We start from the raw sequence: 23,286 nt of genomic DNA, 5'->3' as shown, positions 1-23,286 counted from the left end.
ATTGAATGCTTAAACAGAGTTTAAACATTTTACAGGAACAAAAAGAAAAACACTTCACGTGACTTCTGTTTAAACCTTAGATTTAATTTTCCTTGACTCTTGAAAACAAAACAAAACAAAAAAAAAAAAAAAACAGCTCAAATATGGGAGGGCATCTGCAATGAAATCCCACACCAATAACAGTTATCCACAAATAAAGAATATCATACAAAACATCTCTTGTAACACTGTTAAATAAAGGGCAGGACTATAGCTAATGCTTCCTGAATTAGGAGTTCAGTGGCTGTGCAGGCATGCAACACAGTGATGGAGGCAATTGAGGAAGAGGAGGGTTAAAAAAAAAAATTTTATTCTACTTTTACAGTCGAAGGAGATGGGAATGGCAGACAGGTAAACCATCTGCAATGCACAAATGCAGCACTGCAGATTCCAACACTGGGAGCTCACACTGAACCTCCTCTTTGTAACAGTGGAGAAGACCATTAAAGTTGAAAACGAAAAAGAACAGGAGGGTGATCAGCGTACTTTAATATTTCTGAAGTACTTATTCCTGTAATGTCCTAGTCAATATTTCTGCGTTGCTTCTTTTCATCTGTATTTGTTCATTGGTCACGACAGAGACCACAGCATCCCTGGAATGATATGCCAGCAAGTTTGGGGTTTTTCTGCACAGCGCTGCCAAGTTTTATGCAAAAAAAAAAAAAATCTCACATTACCCTCCATTTGGGATAAAATGATTAGTTATATCAAAGCTGGCCTCAAAAACCTTCAGAGTAAATGGTCACATATGATTTGTGCAGCTGAGTACAGCACCATGGCAACAGAGATGAGAACACGAAACCCCTTTGAGCTGCTACAGAAACCTCCCTGTCTGTGTGCCTCACACACCCACGCACATCCAGGAGCTTTGAGGTGGAGTTTTATGTATGAAAATGGAAACGATGACAAAAAAAAACCACTAAAAATGCCACCACTTCAAAAAAAAAAAAAAAAAAATTAAAAATCTATACACATTGCATGTACTCATTAAAGTGACTGAGTCAGTTAGAATTCTAGACAGTAGTTGGATTTAGCAGCAAATTCACTTATCAATAAATATAGATGTACAGTGTACAAATGTCTCTCTTGAGCCAGTTTCAGGCCAAACCTGGGAGGGGTCAGACTGTGGACTGGTCCCCCCCTCCCCTCAAAATAGGTCTCCAGGGGGAGTGATGATGATCATGATGTTCCACGCCAACTCTCATCTCAGGTTTCTGATCCAGCAGCAAGACCGTACAGCTAGAACATCGTTCCCAAAGAACTGTATTCAGTCCAGAGATTTTAAAACAGCATGCTTTGTCTTCTGCTCTTTCCGTTGCCTGATGGGAAACAGAAAATTAAATATCAATTCACCTATTTAACAGAAATGTGCATTTTCCTACTATTTTGGACTATTTGATGAACAAAAACATCTATTAAATATGAGTAAATTATATCCAAATTAACAAAACAAGGTTAAAAAGTTATTTATCACTACACTGGCTTTTTTTTTCTTTGTCTATAACCTTTTTGGTGGGTTCCAAAAATATGTCTATGCAGGAAAAACCATGATATACATACTTGATTTGTAAATTTCGCATTTATGGTAACATACCTACTGTGACCTGCAGTCAGACAAATTGCCAAGTTCCAGGTTTTTTTAACACTGGGGTCATAAACAGGAAGTATAACATGAGCTACAACTTGAGCCTTTGTTAGCCTATATATTTGTTCACATTTCATATTCCTACTCAGATATTTGCACTGTTTACAAAGTACAAATTAAACTACTTGATAATACAGAAGGTTTTCCCTTTTTTTAAGATTATTCAAAAGTAACTTGTTTTTTCATTACTTCTAAGCAACTTTGTGGACATTCTTTGAAGGACATGAACGATCATGAAATTCTCAGGAAGGAAACCTTTACTAAATCTACAAATACATGAATAATTATACATGTGGCATCGTGGCAGATTTAATAGAGTTAGTACTCAGAATGAGTGGCATAAAAAGGTGTGTTTGTTATGCAGATTGTGGCAATTATGTTGAAGTATCTCAACTTCCTCCATGAGCTCCGTCACAGCCACTGTCGATTTGGCCAATTCAGTGGACCGGACTACAAAAACACACACTCGTCCCTTTCAGCTCACTCACTTTCTGTGCTTCTCATCTCTCCCTCCACTTCCGCTCTTCTTGATTCTTTATCCCTCACCTGATTCGGGGTATGATGAGTTCCGATAGCCGGGATCTCTCTGCAGCTGCACCTCCTTCAGTGTGAATATGGATATGTCTGCCAAAGATACAGTCAGTCAGTGCAACAGAAGTCACATGTAGCCTGGGTGAACAGTGTTTCTGTTACAAGGCTGTAAGTGATCCTCTCTGTACACTGCAGTATCCTTCAAGTTGTACTGAGTGAATCCGGCCAAGTCTGCATTACTGCATCACCGTTTCATTACTCACTCTCTGGCAGCGTGTGCACACGTGGCCCCAGGCTCCTGAAGTATGGCTGGCTCATTGCTTCATCAGCAGAGATCCTCTTTTTTGATTCATACTGAAATTCAGGACAATAAAAGAAAAACCTTCAGCCATTAGAGAACAACAAAAGAATTGGGTCAGCAGTGTGTGATTGCATGCGAATGCGTTGGCATGCGTTGATGCACTTCTTTCCAAATATACAGTCCTGACATAGCTGTGAAATGTGTCACGGTGCTTTTAGTGTTGCTTTTATTCCTGGCAGATATGGCGAGACTCACTTTTAGGAATGACATCAGCAGGTCTATTCCATCATTGTCCAACCTGTGTGGGGGTAGACAGGGTTGGAGGTGGAAAAAGAACACGAGGGATGGGGGTCAGTAAGGTGGGCTGACTCACGGATAACAGCAAATGTTAAGGAAGTCAAACAGAGTCAGCTATTCCACAGGATTTCCTTACAGGAAGTGACAAAGAGCACACACTCCTAACTACACAAACCTGTAATACTAATGTCTAACTCTAAAAGCTAAACAGCTCTACACAAAAGCTCTTCTCTTATACCTGGGGCTCACAAGAAATATTTGCTCATTCCCACCTCCAGTGATCAGAGAACTAGGCAAGAGAGGTGAAGGGGGAATGTTAGGGTTTATAACTGCATCATAAATACCTGAAACAACCAGCAGCAACATGGTCTGAGTTGGGGCAAGTTTCATCTGGTGTAAAAGTAAAGTTATTAAGATGAAATGAGAGAAAAGAATGATGATCAGTCTTACCTGGGGGCATGATTAATGAGGGACTGTGCCTTATACTTGTGGAACTTGTAGGACTTGAACTCATCAATGGAGGATATTCCAGGCCAGCTGTCTTCTGTAGGAGTGCCTGTGGAGAGACATTTAATAGACCCTGTTAGAGCCCACGCCAGCTGGATGGGGCATTTTCATGCAGTGAGGGAGGGGGGGGGGGGGGCTACATGCCAGGGTTAATGCGATTAAAGGCTCATGTTAAAATCTGGAATCCTCCTCTGTCAGCAGAGGGCAGCACTGACCTAGCAGCCTGAAGATGAGGTGCAGCTCATCCTCCACTGTGGAGCCTGGGAACAGCGGCCTGCCTGCAGCCATCTCATAGAATATACAGCCCACACCCCTGACAGAAGGACACAAACAGGTGGGAAAGGTCACAAAGAGACGTCAGACTGAAGACACCTGCCCAACTCAACAGGTGTTCTATAGCTAAACTTTTCTCTCAACTGCACAGTTACGGGCCTGTCATACTGGGGAAACCATTTACAGCTAAAATCTCAAACAGTGTGGGCATCCATCCATCAGCAGCATGTGCTACATCAAAGTCTCTTTACACCTGCCTGCTCATGAGGGCACAAACTAAATTAAATGAGCTCCAGGCACCTGTGCCTATTCCACTAATCACTGAAGTGGCAATTTCATGATAGGAAATGTGTCTGCGAGGATCATATTTGTCCGCGCCTTCACTGTGCAGCCATATGGAAATAAGAGAGTAACCAGGAGCATCGTTAGCATTTTCTAACAGTTGTAATCACCCCCGTCGAGTGAGGCCCACTCACCACATGTCTATCTGCGTGGAGTACTCAGAGGAGCCGAGGAGCACGTCAGGAGGCCGATACCAAAGTGTTACCACCTCGTTAGAGTACGTTTTAGTGGGCACAGACTTGGCCCTTGCCAGGCCTGTGAAGCAGAAATAAGGACGTATTGGAAAAATTTCATGAAATTCACAAAAAGAAAGTTATTTCTAAATATTAATCAGTTAAAAAAAAATGGCTCTGTAGAAGTCTTATTGATGATGATTATTTTTTTTTTTTTTTTTTTTTTTTTTACCAAAGTCAGCCAGTTTGAGTTCTCCTCTGTCATTAATGAGCAGATTTTGGGGCTTCAGGTCTCTGTGGAGAACTTTCCGCCTGTGACAGTAGGCCAGACCTCGCAGGATCTGGAAGAGGAAAATCTAAGAAAAGAGATATTCCAGATCACTAAATATGTCCATGTTGATAAAAAAAAAAAATTTATAAAATGGTGGTCATCAGAAAAAGTAATATTTTAGATGCATCTGCTAGATTACACAATCCTGAACTCCATCTTAACCCTTTTAGGAGATCCTTTAATTAAATGCACTAAATTGGTAGACTGCTACATTTGACAACACAGAGATGTATTTCACTCATCCCCTTGGGTCTGGACTTCACCACAAGGGGGCACACTGAATGTTTCTGACACGCAACCACAAAGTCTTGAGAGTTGATGAAGGTGCTGAGGTCAGGGCCAGCAGGTAGCCCGCAGAGTCTCACCTTCACATTCTGCATGCTCAGGATGTTCCCACAGTCATCCATGTACTGCTTAAGGTCTTTGTCCTAGACGAGAGGAAGGGCGTTAGAGTGGGGACGCTACAGGCACATAAACTGCAACAATTGCAGCAGAGAATCATGAATAATAATAATGTAAAATATTTTAATTTAAGCATCCCTGAAGAGAATATCATGAGTCATGCAGGAGGTTGCAGAGGTTTTGGTGGTCTCACCAGGTATTCAAAAACCAGTGTGAGCGACTTGTCTGTGTGGACGATGTCGTGCAGCGTCACGATGTTGGCGTGCTTCAGATCCTTCAGTAGAGACACTAAAAACACACACACACATATATATAAAGGATGACATCTGTTACAGCGAGGGTGTGATTACACTCAGCTTATTTTCTTTTCTCTCAAAGTAAAATTTACTTTACTTCTTGCTCTGATGCCTCTGTGTTCACACTGATTAAGCCAAGAGAGGTTTATTTATAAATCCTCCGGTCTTACAAAAATGTCTGAGACTTACAAAGAAAGCTTAGCTGGCTCAAACTAATCAAAGTCTCAAAACAAGAGCATGCTGCCAACATCACTCGCCTTATAAGGTCACATTAAACTTGCAAAACAAAAAAGAAAATGCCTCCAATTCAACCCCAATAACAGATGTCACAGTTCTAATATTCACATAAATCAAACCCGTGCAACACTCACTGATTACAAACTGCACATTTTTAGTGAATCATTGTAAACATGGTGATGAAGCACACTTGAATAAATATATTTCTCCATCGACAAATAACAGACCACAGTCAGCGAGCAAACTGAGCTGTGAATTCACTCGAGTTGCCAGAAGTTGAAACTGAAAGTTAAAAAAATAAAAATTACTGTACTGTGCAAAACTCCTGAGCCACCCCTTGTTTCTTTCTTTTTTGCTAGGGAAATAGGTGCAGCTATTTATTAAAATATAAATGAAAATACAGTATATAAGGCAACTCTAAGCAGTCTTCAGGAATAGTTCTCCAGGCTCCTTGAAGGACATTCAAAGCTCTTCTTTGGATGTTTCTGCCTTTTGTTCTATTCTCTGTCAGGATGATCCCACACTGCTTCAATAATGTTGAGGTCTGGGCTCTTGGAACCTGTCCATGATTTAGTGTTGAATTGTGTGTTCCTCTATCCAGGTATGCTTTCACTGCATTGCCAGTGTGTTTGGGATCATTGTCATGCTGAAAAAAAGAAGCTGTTGCCCATCAGATGCTTTTCAGATGACACTGCATGGTGAATCAAAATCTGACAGCACTTTTCTGTGTTCATAATTCCAAAGATTTTGACAAGATCCCCAACACCACCAGCTGAAATGCAGCCCCAAAGCATGACAGAGCCTCCTCCAGGTTTTACAGATGGCTGCAGACGCTCACTGTTGTTCTTCTCTCCTGACATCTTCCACACATACTGATGATGATTTGAATAAAAAAAATTTCACATTTGGATTCATCGCTCCAGAACACCCGTTGCCACTGATTTTCAGTCCAGTTCCTGTGTAATCTGGCATACCGTTACCTTTTCATCCCATTTCTCATCCTTAAGAATGGCTTCTCAGCAGCCACCCTTCCACTGAGACCCTTTCTCATGAGACGTCAGTGAACAGTAGGATGAAGGGGGATGAAGGTCCAGATACATCTCTCAGGTCCTGTTTCAGGTCTTTGGTGAATTTTTTTCTTGTTCACTTGTCCAGTTTCCTCAATTTATGTATTTATTTATTTTAAGGACAGACAGACAGACATACAGACAGACAGACAGACAGACACAACACACAACACACACACACACACACACACACACACACACACCTTGCAGAGATGTGCCAAGTTTTTGTCAAAAAAAAAAAGAGTCACCTTGTTGGTGCAAAAATATTATTTTATGTCTGTCAAACTTATCTTTGACATTTTTTGTAGATTAAACTAATGAAACTGGAACAAATTGTGTTTCCATGACAGGCTGCTAGTAACAACATGAGTAAAGATACAATTTAAGACGGGTCCTTTACTAAGTTGTCTGTTACATGTCACAACACTGGTTCATCCCTTGTGTTAGGTGTTTTTTTTATGCTTGAATGATTCATAAGTCAGTTTTAAGTGGCTTTACAAGCAAAAAACATTGGTCAGGTACAAGGAACAGCAGCCAATGTCTAAAGAAAAACTTCCTTCAGAAAGCCTGGAGAACTACTGCTCAAGACCACTTAAAAAAATTACAAGAAAGCCTGACTCCTTAAAGCAAAATATAAAGAAACAAGGGATGGCTCATAATATTACACATTTACACTGTATGTGCTTGTATTATGCAGGCCTGAGAGGGTATCTGTCAAGGAAAATTTAAGAGCAGGTATTACAATACAAACAGTTGACCCACAGTCATGTCTCCTCATGCTGGGTCAAATTTGAACAAAACTACAGGCATGGCGTGTATGCTTGTATAGGTGCACAATATCATTAGTTTTTTTGTTTTGTTTTTTATTCTAAAGTCTGCTTTTGATTTGTATTTCCGTTAACAAAATTTTTTTTTCCACACGTGGTTTTAGACATCTTTAATAACCTTGCTGCAGACTTCCGTTTAAGTGAGAGGAAGATGGAGTGGATATTTAGGCTGGGGTAGTTTCCTGCAGTTTACACATTTCTCCTAACGTGAGGCCTTCTTGTTACTGTCTGTGCACCTCAGTTCAAATGTCCCTGTTCATAAACACCAAACAAACCAACTCACAGAAGTAAATGTTCAAGCGCTTAGCTGACTGCTTGGTGACTGGATGGGATTCTGCGGTTAAACTCAAAAACTTTGGTACCTTCTCGGATAGCTGTGCATGGTGCTCCTTCTTCGTGCTCCAGTCTGATCTCTTTCAGCGCCACGAGGTTGTCTGTCAGCTTACTCCTCCCTTTGTACACAGTAGCATATGTGCCCTGTGCAGCAGAAAGAGAAGGGAAAACATTCAGAAGCTGGACTCATGCAGTGCTTCAGGTGTTAGAAGTAAACTCCATTAACTGTGCCTGTGTGAATTTTAAAATGGTGCCACATACCTCCCCCAGTTTGTCCAGTTTGATGTAGGTCTCCAGCTTACCAAATCCAATTTCTGACTGGAGGGAAGAAAAGGACAACCAGCATTAATGAGGGTGGTGTCTTTATTAGCAGTGACAAGCTTACACACCCAGGACAAATCCTCATGATGGCCTTGCAGCAGCATCAGAAATTGGGTGATGTTGGGGGGGGGGGGCAACCAATGCACCATCCCAACTAATTGCTTGTGACAAAGAGCCGATGGCTTTTATGCTGTGTTTATGGGCAAGCTGAGCAAGTTTTCATTTATATTTGTAGTTCTGAGCTAAATATTAAAAAAAAAAAAAAAATTTGCAAGTTTCAGATCCTCTAATATTTTGATGTTTTATGCCTCTCTTTACTTCTCATGTGTGCTAGGACACAATAATTGGGGTTTAGACTGTTAACTAAACAATATATAAAGTAATCAGCTTTGCTTGAGTCAATTTACATCACATTTTACTCTCCCGATATTTTAAATATACTAAGGGTTGCTTGATTAATTGACCCAATAATCTCCACAATAAATAATAACTGAAATTATCATTACTTGCATGCATAACAAATCCCTAAATGCATGTTACACTTCACAACCATTCAGTCATACCCTGAACACATACAAACTACTTAATAACTAAGATGTAATTGTCATTACTGAAAGCCAGCAGCGCCACAAGGCACAAACAGACCTTTGTGCTGGACGAAGACCAGTGCAAGAAAAGTCGAGAGCTGTGGTAGTCGATCACATGAGCAAAGCCATTCAGTGCTTTAGAAGCAACTCTGCAAAGGGGTGTGTATGCAAGTGCAGTGGGGACTGGGCGAGACAGAGTTACTTAATCCTTTCTTCCGCTTTTGACAGATGCACAGGACAACGTTCAGGGCTTGTGACAAAACGAATGCTGAGGTGCAACTTGAACACATCAGAGGCTGAGAGGATGAGCTCTGACAGGACAAGGTGTGAACTCTCATGCTCTCACTTCTGTTTCTTTCTGCATTTAAATGAAACATTACTCTCAGAGCTATCTTTATCCATGTGCAGCCACTTCCTGACTGTTGCTTTGCTTCCATTCTCTATTTTCTGGTCCAGCACTGGTTCTCAAATGAGTACTTCTCACTCTCAAACCTACATAGAGTAGTGACACCTAAATAAGAATAGTTTGGAGTTATTGGCAGTTACAGTTTTTTTTATCTCAGTGTACTTTTTTACCACAAAGTAGTAGTAGTAGTTTTTAATGCAATTGTGTTTTTATCTTCAATTTTTTTTTTTTTTTACATGGACAATAATAAACCCTGAACCAAAATGTTTAGTGTTTGTCAACTGTCAAAGATTCAACACTGTTTACACTGATATAAGAATTTAGTACTAAAAACTACCAATAATGTTTTTTAAATGTTTTTTTTTTTAAAAACATCTTGGAGGACATCTTTAATAAACTGCAATAGTTTGTTACCAAAACTGATATACTGCCAATGCCAAATACATTAATTACTGATTATTTTTTAGGAAAATAATTCTTTATAGAGTTTATGGTCTAGAGGTTTTTCGACTAGCATGAACCAATCCCCTGATTCAAGACCGGGAGGGGGGACAAACCCAGCCTCAGGGGGCCACAAGCTAGTGTGCTCCTATGTGATAATTGTGGCAGCATGGTCACTAAAGCTGTGGTTATGGTTGACGTACGCACTATATCATAGATATAGTCATTGGCCACTTTGTTAGGTATGCATTTAACACAAATATCTAATCAGCCAATCACAAGTCAAGATGACCCGCTGAAGTCCAGACTGAGCATTAGAATGGGGAAGATATGTGACTGAAGTGACTGGCTGTCGGTGCTAGACATGCTGGCTGGTCTGAGTATTTCAGAAACTGTTGATCTGCTTGGATTTTCCCAGACAACCATCTCTAGAGTTTGCAGAGAATGGTCTGAAAAAGAGAAAATATCCAGTGAATGGCAGTTTCTCTTGGAGAAAGTACCTTGTTGATGCCAGACATCAGAGGAGAATGGCCAGACTCCTTTGAGCTGATAAGAAGGTAACAGAAACTCAAAGAATGGTGCATCACTGAACCCACAACATGTGGAACCTTGAAGTAGACGGGCTACAGCAGCAGAAGACCACACCAGGTGTCGCTCCTGTCACCTATGAGCATGTAACGAGGCTACAGTTTGCACAAACTGGACAATAGAAGACTGGAACAATACTGCCTGGTCTTAGTCTTCTCCTAAATGATAGGGATCGCTCTTCGAAAAAATATCACAGCTTGAGTTTTCTGCAGAGCATTTAATCATTTCCAACTGCTGCAGCGATCTCTCTCTGTGCCATATGGGAATCTATGTGTTGCATCGATGTGTCTTAGAAATGCTTGCAGGGACTGACCCAGCCCAACCTCACTGCCCATGCTTTTCCTGACAGGTTACAAAAACTGGCAGAGGAATGACAAGCCAGCAGTTGTGCCATCACTTCTGGCTTGTACCACACACAAGGAATAAACTGTCTGCCCTGTGTGAGTGAACCACTCATGCATGGTTAGTATAGGTTGGGAAAAAAAAAAAAATTCAGTGAACAGAGCTAATCTTCACTTCCTAAAGACCAACACAACCTGATATTTTGTTTCCAACACAAAAAGACAAGAAAAGATGCAAGTCCTCAAAAATCTGAAGCTTAAAGAAGGACATCCTTGGCTTGCAGTGACTTAAATGATTTTTTAAAATTATTGATATTTTTGTACTCACTGTTCAACTGTTTCAGCTCCACCTCCAGTTAAACAAAATAAATAAACTGACTGCACATTTTACTTTAACACTGTAATGACTTTGCACCAATTTGTCTCAACACAGTCCTAAAAATTAAGAGTATAATAGTTCATCCATTACGTAGAAGACCAAAAAAAAGCATCACGAAGGGTAATGAAGAAATCTGCAAGTCCAACTTCAGGGTGAAGAATATGCAATAAAAAAAAAAAAAAAGAAAAAAAAAAAACAGAAGTCTGACTTCGTTTACTGTATTCATTATGCAGTTGTCTCCTTTCTGACAACTGTCTTCTGTGTCTTATAAGCACCTTCTCTCTTACTTCTTGCCCTCTAATCCCACTCCCTCTTGTTCCTCTCACCAGTGATGCTCTGCGGGAGCGTCGGCTCAGCGGTTGGTCAAAGGGCGGGCTGCTCAGCTGAAACTTCTCCAGGTAACCGTCAGGTATCCGGATGTCAGCTGGTAGAGACAGACGTTTTTCAGGTCCTACACAAACAAAAATTGATAAAAACAAGAAATGAATATTAAAAAGTCTGTGTTTCAACCCAAATGAATAAACAAATAAGCCCTCAGCAAACAACGTAATCTCTGAATAAACACCACTGATCAGAAAGCAAACAAGCAGAATCTATAAGTGTGCTTTAGACCTCACCAGTCAACAGAGAGGCCAGTGTGGTATATGCGTGTGTGTAAATACACATGTAGACACATGCTTCTACACAGTTCACAGTATTAGAGTTGTGTTTATAAAAAAAACTGCATGTGGAGCCCTTTAAGAGCTCAGGGTAAGGTCTTTCAACATGTAAAACAAGTACAGAAAGCATGATCCTAATGACTTCTTATATAAAAAACAAACACACACATGTAATACAATCAAACAGACACAATACAATGCCTGGATTCTTCCCATCATGCATTTCCTCTATTTGTTAGATTACTGTTAATCCCATCTCTCTCTCTCTCTCTGCTGTAAATCTACTTCCACTCCCTCTGAGGAAACACTGGACACCCCGCTGCTTCCTCCCTCCATCTTAACCAACACACATAAAGCAACACGCAGGTTGAACATTTTTCACATTTCAACACAAGCTCACCAACAAGCTGATAAATCTGTAACTCAAAGTGAACAATTTCTGGAAGAGTCAACTGACTTTCAGCCTTTAGTTAAACCCAGACTGAGTCAGCTCTCTGCTTTGTGGTTCTAAACAGAAAACACATTTCAGCTTCCAGGAAATGAAGTCTCCATTAAATAAAATTAGAACAAATTAATATTGTGGTGCAGGCTTAGTAGCTCTGTTGTGTTTTATGCATTGTGGACATTTGTCACCATTTCCTAAATTTCATTTCAGGGAAAAAATAGAATGTGAAAAATTAATCTTTAGTTGAAGTCGTGTAAATAACAGATGCTCAGTTTGGTCACAGGAAGCTGTGATATCTCTATTGGTTTAAAAATATATTTGATTTAGCTCTGTTGCACTGTGGTTTCAGTGTGCAGGGCCAGGATTGGTGGTTTATCCTCAGAGTAAGTGATGCCATCCATCATCTGACCTTTGCAACCCCCCACCCCCTCCCAGTTGTCCAATCAACTCGTCCTAATCTGTTACAACAGGGGCCCATCTGGACCGTATTACAATAATCCTTGTGATGTAATCCCAAAACAGCACTGCTTCCACTGCAGCCAGAGGACAATCCGCTACCTGACCAGACAGAGGGATGTTCTTCACTCTTCCTCCTACTTTTCTTGTTCTGCCGTCCCTTCTCCGAGTGTCACAGTGGCACAAAGACGACTAAGAACGAGGCCACACACTGATTTCATTGTTGGGTCACTTCATCAACAGCAAGCCTGCAGTCAATCACACTGCTCATTCAAACAGTACGCAGGATTTGCTGGGCTGAGATAAACTGCAAGTTTAACTGTGAGTGTGGTATATGCTTCTGTCCAAAACAAACTTATCTGGCTGTGAAACAGTCACAGGAAGTGTGAGGTGTACTGCTTGCACACACACTCAAAAAAAAAAAAAAAAAAAAACAGCAAGAGGTGATGTATCATCTCTCTGTGTGGGCAGCCCCAAATGCTGCTTAACTAAACCTTAAGCTTTTTTTTCCCTCTCCTCATGCAGGTTTGCATGCTCAGTTTGTCTGTGCAGATGCTGCTATCTGCTTGTAAACCCCCACAGGGGTTGCAATTAAAGCCAACCAATAAACAGAAAGCGGGAAGTGTGTGCTCTTCAATCGGAAGGCTTTTCCTTCCACCCAGCAGGTAGTGTGAAAACATGTGGCTCAGTAGCAAGATGTCAGCATCAACTGTAGCTATAAAAGCATGCGTGCAGTACTAAAGTGGCTTTTCCTTAGAGTTTCTTTGGGTTTTTTTCTCTCTTTGACTTCTTTATGTAAAATGGGAAAGTAATTGTATTGTGTCTTAATACAAAGCAAGAAAATAAGTCTCTGATAGAGGCTGAAGGCTCTGCTGGATACCCAAAAGACAAAGTGTAAAAAATATGGATTCAAATTTAAAATAGCAATGCAGAAAAAGATTGAAAACAATGATTGGATATGAATCTATTTTCCTATCATTTTTAAAAATAATTTCTGAGAATGGTCACGTTAACAAAAAAGTAACTGTGAAAGGGGACGTGGTCACTGCTCACGGTCAAAGTGAACTGGCCTAAAATCCTATTAGTAGAACTTATGTTGCATTTAAGGCACCAATTATTGGCTCAGATACAGAACTTATGGTAAAACTGTAGTGAAAATCTTGAGATAAACAGTATTTTCCTCTACTTAAGGCTTTAATTCTTTGTAACACTTAAAACAATGAGCATAAAAAAAAGCATAAAATGTGACTGAATCCATTTATTTATTTGTTACATAAAACTAAAGCAGCAGCTGCACTTACTTCACGCTGGCTTTCATCTTTACCTACCATACAAACAAACTGAAATGTTCATTCTGAATCATCTTCTGAATAAATGTGCACATCTACCTTACCAGGTGCACAGGGCTAGGAGTGCTATTAATTTGGTTAATTAGAATTGTAGTTTATGCTTTGAAATGCTTGAAACTGAGACGTGTGCTTCCCATACTGATACTGAAAAAAGAAAAAAAAAAAAAAAACTGAAACCACAGTTTCTGCTCTGTGATGATCTTAACATAAGCTGTCACCATTTCCTTGCAGACGTGTGTTAATATGTATATTCACGAGTCACTCAAATATCAGCAGCAGTCGATGGAAACGAGATACGAAGAAGAAAGTGAAATTATATTAGTGCAGTGACATGTAAATGACTGAGTTTGACTCAAACAGATGATGTTGATTCATCATCATACTGAAATCTGGGTGACCCCGATTTTAAGATGTTTTGTCATTATGAATTTATTTTCTCAGTGAAAGTAAATCTACTCTAAATTAAACTGGCCTAATAAAACCCTTGAAGCCCTAAATGCAACACTCTATTAAAGACCAAGTTACACTTTCTGAACATGAAATATTCTGCTACTTGTCCAACAAATAAAAAAAAAACAAAAACACACAAAAAAAAAAAAAAAAAAAAAAAAATTTTAGTCCTCCGATATAAGACAGTCCCCATTTTTCAAAACTAATTTCCAGGGGGAAAAAAAACTGAATAAATACATTTAAATACATTAAATAAATGTAATAAATATATATACCCATCATTTTTTAATTTAAAGCAGACTTCTTATACTCATGTCTGGCTCCTTTCTTAAAGCCAACTTTCTTCTGATTGGCTGCCCCTAGCAAACCGATGGCTTAACGAGCAGGTGGGGAGGGCACCTCTATGTGTGAGAGAGAGAAAGAGGAGCCTTTATTTCACATGAACTACTTTTACACACACACACACACACACACACACACACACACGTGACACAGAAATAAAGCACAAAAGCTCTCCATTAGCAAATAATGTGGAGTGACACCTTATTGTTGCACAGGTGCTCTGAGTCTTTCTTTCTAATCAACAGTGTGTGGAACAATCAGATTCTTGTCAAATATACATTGTCTTTTGTTGGTTTTGAACATACAGCCTTAGTTACTGGAGAAAGGCTTATAGCTTTAATAAAGAAAAGCCACTGTGGAATCATGTTTGTGTAAGAACAAAACAATGAAATATAAAATTACTATATTTAATATGTGCAGAATTATACACCCTAGATTCAAAAAATACTTGTGGCAAAATGGTATGCCCTTGAGATAAAAAACAATTATAGTGAGGTGTCTTTCTGTAACACGTTGACATTATGTAACCACCAGAGAAAGTAATTGAGCTGGCCATGACTGGCTCTGTGTGTGTGTGTGTGTGTGTGTGTGTGTGTGTGTGTGTGTGTGAGAAAGAGGAAGTAAATCAGAGGGGGTTTTGGGTGGGTGGATGTGGTGACGATGAAAAGATTCTTGAAAACTGATTTCAAAACTATCTTTAAAAGAACATTTCATGGCATCACTGTGAACGTTAATGTGTGTGCTGCTCAGATGATGAGAAACAGCTGAGGACTCGTGTGTGTCCTCCATGACACACTACACAAATACACCCACGCTGAGTTACAGCACGGAGCTGAACACTCACGTCTTGCAGAGAAGTACGCTGTCAAATGTTCAGATTCTTTATCAGTGAAGTCATCGCAACATACGCTTATTGACAAAGTGGGATCTGAAAACACCTCACCAGGTGAAGAGACGTGTGGTAACAAAATCAAACGTCACATTGAACTAACAGCAGGCACGGTTAATCTTACAGATTGTATCACTACATAACACTACAGTATATCCATACTTCACAATGCAGAAAGGCTGCACAAACACAATGGCAGTCTGAAAATATAGATAGAAATCTCACCTCCGCAGAGATTCGTCTGTTCCCTCTGTTCCTCAGACAAACGCCCGTGGGTGACTGCACCTCATCAGAGGAAGTACCGGACGCCTGGTCACTTTCTCCGTCTGACCCCATCTTCAGATTCTCATGGACGATATCTGTAGAGGAGAAAGAAAAGTTTATAGAGCGACCAGATGATGACTTCAACAGGAAAGAGAAACACACTGGAACACTTTGACTCCCTCTGCCTTATCAAGCTACTGGCTGTATCAGGCAGAACAAGATAAATAGTTTTTAATGAGCTTGAATTAGATTTTATTTCAGTGCCACAGGCTTTATGAGGCAAATCCATACATCACAGTGTAATTTACCCATGCCTGAAAAAAACTCTGGGTTCATACATACAGTATACAGCATTTTCATTCCCTTCAGTGGTTTTATTCATATTTTGAATTTGTATCTGGACTAAAAATCCAAGCCAACAGCTTGCTTGATTTTCAGAGTCATTATTTTTAGTTATATTTCTTTGCAAAAGGGGGTAATATGTGGCTACAAAAGTGAACAAAATGACATGCATCTTTTCCTACATATGAATAAAGCAGTGATTTCTTTTGAGTACATGCTTGACACATAATATATTAAACATATCTGCAGAGGCTCAGTTCACTCAATAGAAATGGATTTGACAATGATTTAATGTGTAGATTTGAGAATCACATTAGTGTTCAAATTTAAATTATAGATGGAATAAAATGTAGGCCCGGAAGAGCTCAACACCTTCTACGTATTGTCACAAAAAAAATCTCAGACTGCTTCTTCAATTCAAGCCAGAAAAACAGACACATTAAATCTGACAGCAGGCAGCTTATGCGTGACTCACCGAGGCGACTACCATTGCGAGGCATGGCTGTGAGAGGGCCCAGTCCTCCTCCGATGACGCTCTGAGGCCGTCTGAGTGGCGGCTTTTTAAAAGAGCCTGTGTACTGGTGAAGAAATGAGTGGACACTGTGGGCTGATGGAGGACGGCCGTTCTTCACAATGGGCTCTACAGGAGAATAAAGATGATGACAGGAAGCAGAAACACAGTAGAAAAAGCACACATGAACAGATGAACAAGAAATGAAAAAAAAAAAAAGATTTTAATCATGGCTCTGAGAAAAGTGTCATTAATGTGAATGAGACACTTTTATGGGCAATTTGTAATTACGGACTTCGGACTCCGCCATGAATCCAATGATGGATTCACGGCGGGGTAGGTGCTCTGACAGTGTGATATTGTGGATGCTTTTAATTCATCATGTGTTATAACAAATCTTTCTTCATAAAACCTGAGTGGCACATGGGTTCCTTTCACCTTTCTAGATTTTATTAAGCATAAAGTTTATATTATAAGGACCATGACCACTTTGACCAGCAGCTGGATGCTGAGGAGGCACTAGCTGTCTGATAGATGACTTGCAATTTTTTCACTGGTCTTAAGATTTTGATCAGGATTATATATATTTATATATATATATAATATATATATATATATATATTATATATATATATATTATAATATATATATATATATATATAATATAAAAAAGAAGCACACACACATATACATATACATACATGCACACACTTTGGCTTTTATCCTTAAGTTGAAAATGACAAGCTTTCTAGCAAGGCAACCAAGAAAAATGAAACTGATGGGATTTGATAATCTATTTTGATATTCTTTAGATTATCATATCTTCTTATCCTCCCAATGAATCTAGGGTTACCTAATTGTAAACATAGCCAGGAGAGCAGCAATGCAGCCTGTTTTGTGAACCACAGTAGAGTAAATAGCCAAAAGGAAAGAAGTCCAAGAGCTGAGTATGTAAACAAATGCCTTATCTGTGTAGTTTGACTTGTGAAAAGGATCTACAGCTGACTGGCAGAGCAGCATTTATCCAAATGATTGGATCTGGCAAAGTAAGAAATACTTGATATGTACAGATTAGGACTTTGTAAAACACCAAATCTGACAATGAGGAGAAAAGAGAACCCAAGAGAAGGTGTTAAGCAGACGTCAAACAGCAAGGAGAAGGACAGGACACAGGTCAGCAGTTACAAAACAGATAATCCCATCACAAAAAAAAAAAAAAAAAAAAAGAATAATGGTTATAGATTAGATAAACAACAAAGGTCAGATAGAACAATGTTTTTATGTCTTCGGGACTTTTTAATGCAAGGGTTTTACAGTTCGCTACCATTTGTAACCACCTGGTTTGGGAAAGCCATCAACTTGATCAACATTTGAACAGAGTGGTTTATCTGAAAAGCAACTCAGGATGACCGTACCTTAGAGCAGGAGAAGAGACACCATTTTGTTGTTTAAAAAACACACACGCGCGAAAACAAGTCAGTTAATAGTAGGCGGCGCGGGGGGGTTGTTGCATAGAGGAAATTTTTGGCACCAGACAAAGAGCTTTTAGCCACAGTGAAAAACTCATTGCTAATTTACAGTGGTTTGACAACACTGCAGGTAATGGGTCCATTGAATTCATAACAAACAAGTGGTTTTAGGCTGCCTCCTGCATGCTCTACCCATGCTGCACGAGCGCATCTGTAAATAACCAACAGACAGATTCTCCTCTCTAGTATCCTGGAAGGTCGACACCAGGATACTGAGTAGAAGAATCTGTCGAAGTACACTGTTCCTCAGTCAGAGAACAATGCCGTTTACATCATGCTCACAGAACACTGGACCAGCTCTTTATCTTTGAGTGTGAGAGTTTGCCCAACCAATCTACATTTGCCATTCCTGTGACGTATGCTTCAAGAAGATGGGGCATTGGGCCCACTGTTTGGACGTATTTGGTTGTTGTATAACCATAGTGAGAGCTTGGTTTGCATTGCTGGTGATAAAGCAGACCTGTTTCCAGTGGCCTTTGGACTGTGCCAGGGCTGTCCTTTGTCACTGATTCTGTTTAGAATTTTTGGACGGAATTTTTAGACGCAACCAAGGGGTGGAGGATGTCAGATTCTGTGGTCACAGGATTTCGTCTTGCTTTTTGCAGATGATATGGTTCTGTTGGCTTCACAGAACGATGACCCCCAGCTTCCAGGTGGTTTGCAGCTGGGACGAGTACCTCCAAGTCTGAGGTCATGGTTTTCACTCCAAGTGCAGGACCCAGACAAGCAGACAGACCAAAGGATTTTATTTCCTGTCACGACAATTTCATACAATGTCCTCCTGACGCTACAGTCTTCCAGATTTGTGAAAACATGTATAAACACAGCTTACATTTATCATAAGAGACAATACAGATTTTCCACAGACTGATAACATTTACTGTACATGGACTGAACACGGTTTATACACGGTACTTTATAATTATAAAAAAAAAAAAAAGCAGACTTGCAGAACTCAAAAAGTCCCACTCTGGCCAGGAGTAACAACGTAGTCATTATCAACGTGCATATCATCAGCACTGGCCTCAATAATTTTAGCTCACTATTTGTCTGGTTTCCAGTTTCCAGGATCAACAGATTCTCAGTAAATGTTTCTGACGTAAATCCCATTGCCAAAATTAAGCTTACAAGATTCAAGCTGCCTTTTCGAGGCTGATTCAGAGTGCTGTGGGTGTTCAGGTCTTGTTGGGCTATAAAAAACAGATTTTACGACGCCAACACAGTCGCTGAAACTTTGGAAAATGTTATGTTGCATATATTACAACCAATAGAAACCTTTTTTTTTTGGTGTTGTTTTTGCACACAATGTCACACCGACATCATTAGAGGGATATAATGATTTAGTATTCTTTATAGCAGAAATATATACATCCATGTAATATCCAGGTCCTTATGCCACCTCTCCCTTATCTTTGGGCAGCTGCTGTCGTCGCTGGCCTCAGTTATGAGTGTTATGTAATCAGATCAGGACCACAGTGCTTTCCCCAATCAGAGGGTTCAGATCAAATCTCATCTAGCTACTCCATTCTGTCTCCTCACTATCATACTTACTGTTACACCCCCACCCCCCACCCCCCCACCCCACACACACACACACACACACACCATAGTTTTCTGTCCCCACTCACCAGGCACAGAACACTCTGGCCAAACTTGATGTTAGTCGCTGCACAAAAAGCTCTTTACAAAGCCTAGTTAGTTCTCAGAAGGCGGTAAGAGTGGGGGGTCTTTGGGGAGCTTAGACGATCTGATTGATTTTTAAAAAGGGGAAACGGGGTAAAGGGGGAAAAGGGGGAGGGGGAGGAGGAGGAGGAGAGAGTTCAGTCACTGTGGCCAAAAAAAAGAAGGAGGAGCAGAAACATGCAAGAACAAAAAAAAAGATGGGGGGAGGAAATGGATCAAGATGCTTCGCTGGTTTCACCAAGTCATCCAAGTCACCGTGGCAATGTCATGGAAACTCTAAAATGTTTCCAGACCATGAGCACCATGGCAACAACTTGCTAGCACACTGAGACGTGCTCCCTCGCTTGCTTGCAGATTTTGTAAATATCAGCAGAGTAGGCGGCTGTGGCACTGCTTTTATTTGACGCCTAGAAGGACACAACCTTCAGCAGGATCAAGATGAATGGTAACTAAATAGTGTCTGCCAGCAAGAACAGTGTTTCTGCAGTAAAATAAAATGACAGGCTGCGCACAGTAATCAATATAGAGCTGAAGAGGAAGGAATCATTTCTGTGACATTCACATTTATTGTCTGAACAGTCAATGTTAAAGGAGCAGTTCGCCCTAAAATCAAATTTCCTTATCTTCTTTCTGACTGCTACTTCTCCATCTAGACTTTTGGTGTCAGTTACTGAATTTTTGAGATATCAGCTGAAAAAATGTCTGCTTTCTCTTTAACATAATGGAACAAAATTTCTCTTGTCTTGTGGTGCTCGAAATGTGGAAAACTCAGCCCATTCAAAAATCATGGCCCAGTTACTGAAAAGAAGAAAAAAAAAGAGAGAAAGAAAAAATTGAAAAAAAACGAAAGAATTCAAATTTTAAAAAAATCTGTGAGAAGTGCCATGAATTAAGTATTTTCTTTCCACTGAAATGCACCTTCTAATCAAAAGAAGCATACTCTAACAGCTCAGCAGATGGGAACGCCATTAATGTTTAAATCCTGTCAAAATACATTACATTACAATATAGTATATTGTATCTTTATCTACAATATAAAATGCCTTGAGCCAACTGTTGTTGTGATTTGGTGCTATATAAATAAAATAAAATTGAATTGAACTGAACTATCATGCTGTCACAGGCTTCTTGTGACGAGCAGATGGACACTTTTTTCTGCATCGTTTTTACCGGAAAGATTTTTTAAATTTCATTTTTTGGCAGTTTAGGACAAGTTCTATTTATTTCTATTATATTTACAAGAAGGCAGACATGTCTGCTGTTGATAATTCCAAATCTGGGCAACTCCCACCAAAAAAAGAAAAAAAATACAGGGTTAGATGGACAAATAGGACTACAGGCCAAAGTCAAAATAGATGACTTTGATTTTGGAGTGAACTGTCCCTTTAAGCAACTGGCATTCAGAATATTTTCAATGCCTGTATAAATCTTTGTTATAGTGGAAAACTTTGAAGAAGAAGAAAAAAAGAAAGAAATACAACACACACCCACACACACACACACCTCAATCATCAGTTCAAAAATCCTGTTGCTAATGGCAAGCTGAAGCTAAAGATTACACTTTCAGCAGTTTAAACTTTCAGATTCTGGGTCAGCAATAGATAAAAAGTGGATTTAGATTTAGATAAAACTGCCAAAAAAATTAAGTCCATTAAAATTCAGCCACTAAATCCCATTTCAGTCATGCAATTCATTATATAAATTGTGCTAGAAATTCTGCATGGCATTCTGGTGCTTGCAAATAGACTTTACTGAGCTATTTTTTTTTTACGTTTTCTACATATATCTGAGCTGAGCCTTTGACTTATGTCACTTTATAATAAAAGTCGGGACAACCTAGTCAACAGATTTAACTAGAACGATTAAACTACCCAGGAAAACCCTGTTAAATTATGTCAAAGAACTCACCGCTGTCCTTCAGACCATTCTCTTCGATCGTCATCTGCTCAGCCAGCTCTGACAATGACTCGTCATGGTGTGGCTGCCTCGAAGTGTCTGAGAAAGACGTCGCCGAATCCGTTTCATCTTCTCCACCGAGCTCTCAGAAAGGGGAGGCCTGAAGATGACAAAAACAATAATAATGAATACAGATTTTAGATGTAACCCACATACTACAAAAAATAAGGAGTGACACAGCTTGTTTCAACCACAGAGGCACACGCTCAATATCTGTAGGCTGTTTATGCAAGCTTTGGCATTTTACTGATGGAAATCTTTAACAAACTGCCTCTAATTAAAAAAATAAATAAACAAACAAAACAAATACACCTCATCTAGCTGCCATCATGCAGCTAGATGAGATCACAATCCCACATCCAGAGTGAAAAAGTTGTTAGATCACCAGGAATTTGACTGGGCAAACAATGGAACGGACTAATCAACAGACGTTAATTATGACTCAGCCACATTACATTCCTCCTCCTGGGAAAGCATGACAAGTCGGTGAGAGATTCTTACGGGTGAGTTTAGAATACAGTCCCTGGCGCACAGAGCTGTAAAAGCAAATCCTAAACCAGGGGGATTAGCAGCTGAATGGTACAGGGCTAGCCCGGGCCACATCGAGTCCACATCACACATTCCAGACACATTTATTGTGTGCGTGAGAGCGACTGATTGTGAGAGCTATATGTGTGTGTGTGTGTGTGAGAGAGAGAAAGGAGAAATGCAGTGAGACAATCTGTGCAAGGAAATGAAAAGGATTTCAAATCAAGACAGACAATATTTGGGACTGATTGGCTGGAGGAGATACTAAGCAGCTTCTTCCTGTGACTTCAATGCAGATATCAAGACTCCACTTTGAGTACAGATCAGGACATGTGTGTGTCTGTGATGCTGATGACTAGAGCCAGACATGAAAACACATGAGTAGCAGAAACCTTGAGGGCTCCCTGACTGGCAACTATTTCCTATTCACATCCTTTGTCTTGAAATATGTAATCACACATATTCTGTCCAGAAACACAATTTACTCACCAAGAGCTAAATACACTGCTCAAAAAATAAATAAAGGAACACTTAGAAAACACATGAGATCTCAGTGGGAAAAATAATGCTAGATATCTATACTGATATAGACTGGATAATGTGTTAGGAATGAAATGATGCTACATCCTTTGATGGAAATTAAAATGATCAACCTACAGAGGGCTGAATTCAAAGACACCCCAAAACTCAAAGTAAAACAGTGATGCAGCAGGCTAGTCCATTTTGCTGGAATCACATTGCGGAAACTCAAAATGGTACTCAGCAGTTTGTATGGCCCCAACGTGTTTGGCGATGTCAGGTCATTCTCCTAATGAGACAACAGATGGTGTCCTGGGGGAAATCACCTCCCAGATCTGGAATACAAATCTGTTTCTGTTTGGTCTGCGACATTCACACCAGTGGCCTGCTAGAGGTCATTTTGTAGGGCTCTGGCATTGCTCATCCTGTTCTTCCCTGCACAAAGCAACAGATATCGGTCCTGTTGATGGGTTAAGCACTTTCTACGGCCCTGTTCAGCTCTCCTAGAGTAACTTCCCGTCTCCTGGAATCTTGTCCATCCTGTTGAGACTGCGCTGGGAGACACAGCAAATCTTCTGCTAATGGCATGTATTGATGTGCAATCCTGGAGGAGTTGGACTGTGCAACCTCTGCAGGGTCCAGGTATTGCCTCATGCTACCAGTAATGACAATGACTTCAGCCAAATGCAAAACGAGTGAA

The 23,286-nt window shown here is 40.0% G+C and overlaps 1 protein-coding gene across 1 annotated transcript; it reads right to left on the bottom strand.

Annotated features, from left to right (window-relative positions):
* Positions 1-104: 104 nt before the first annotated feature.
* LOC115781702 (cyclin-dependent kinase 17-like) lies at positions 105-21,611 on the bottom strand. The gene is given in 18 exon segments (XM_030731515.1): positions 105-1,358; positions 2,231-2,308; positions 2,479-2,569; positions 2,772-2,814; positions 3,264-3,369; positions 3,536-3,633; positions 4,070-4,190; positions 4,341-4,464; positions 4,805-4,867; positions 5,035-5,129; positions 7,631-7,745; positions 7,863-7,919; positions 10,991-11,105; positions 11,108-11,115; positions 15,480-15,613; positions 16,336-16,500; positions 21,492-21,557; positions 21,560-21,611. Coding segments are annotated over 18 exon segments (1,566 nt in total). The 5' UTR covers positions 21,609-21,611; the 3' UTR covers positions 105-1,320.
* Between the last annotated feature and the right edge of the window lie 1,675 nt (positions 21,612-23,286).

The sequence above is a fragment of the Archocentrus centrarchus genome, chromosome 6 (assembly GCF_007364275.1).
Source record: "Archocentrus centrarchus isolate MPI-CPG fArcCen1 chromosome 6, fArcCen1, whole genome shotgun sequence".
Lineage (NCBI taxonomy): Eukaryota > Metazoa > Chordata > Actinopteri > Cichliformes > Cichlidae > Archocentrus > Archocentrus centrarchus.
The sequence above is the reverse complement of the archived record's forward strand: the minus strand, read 5'-3'. Positions and strand labels throughout refer to the sequence as shown.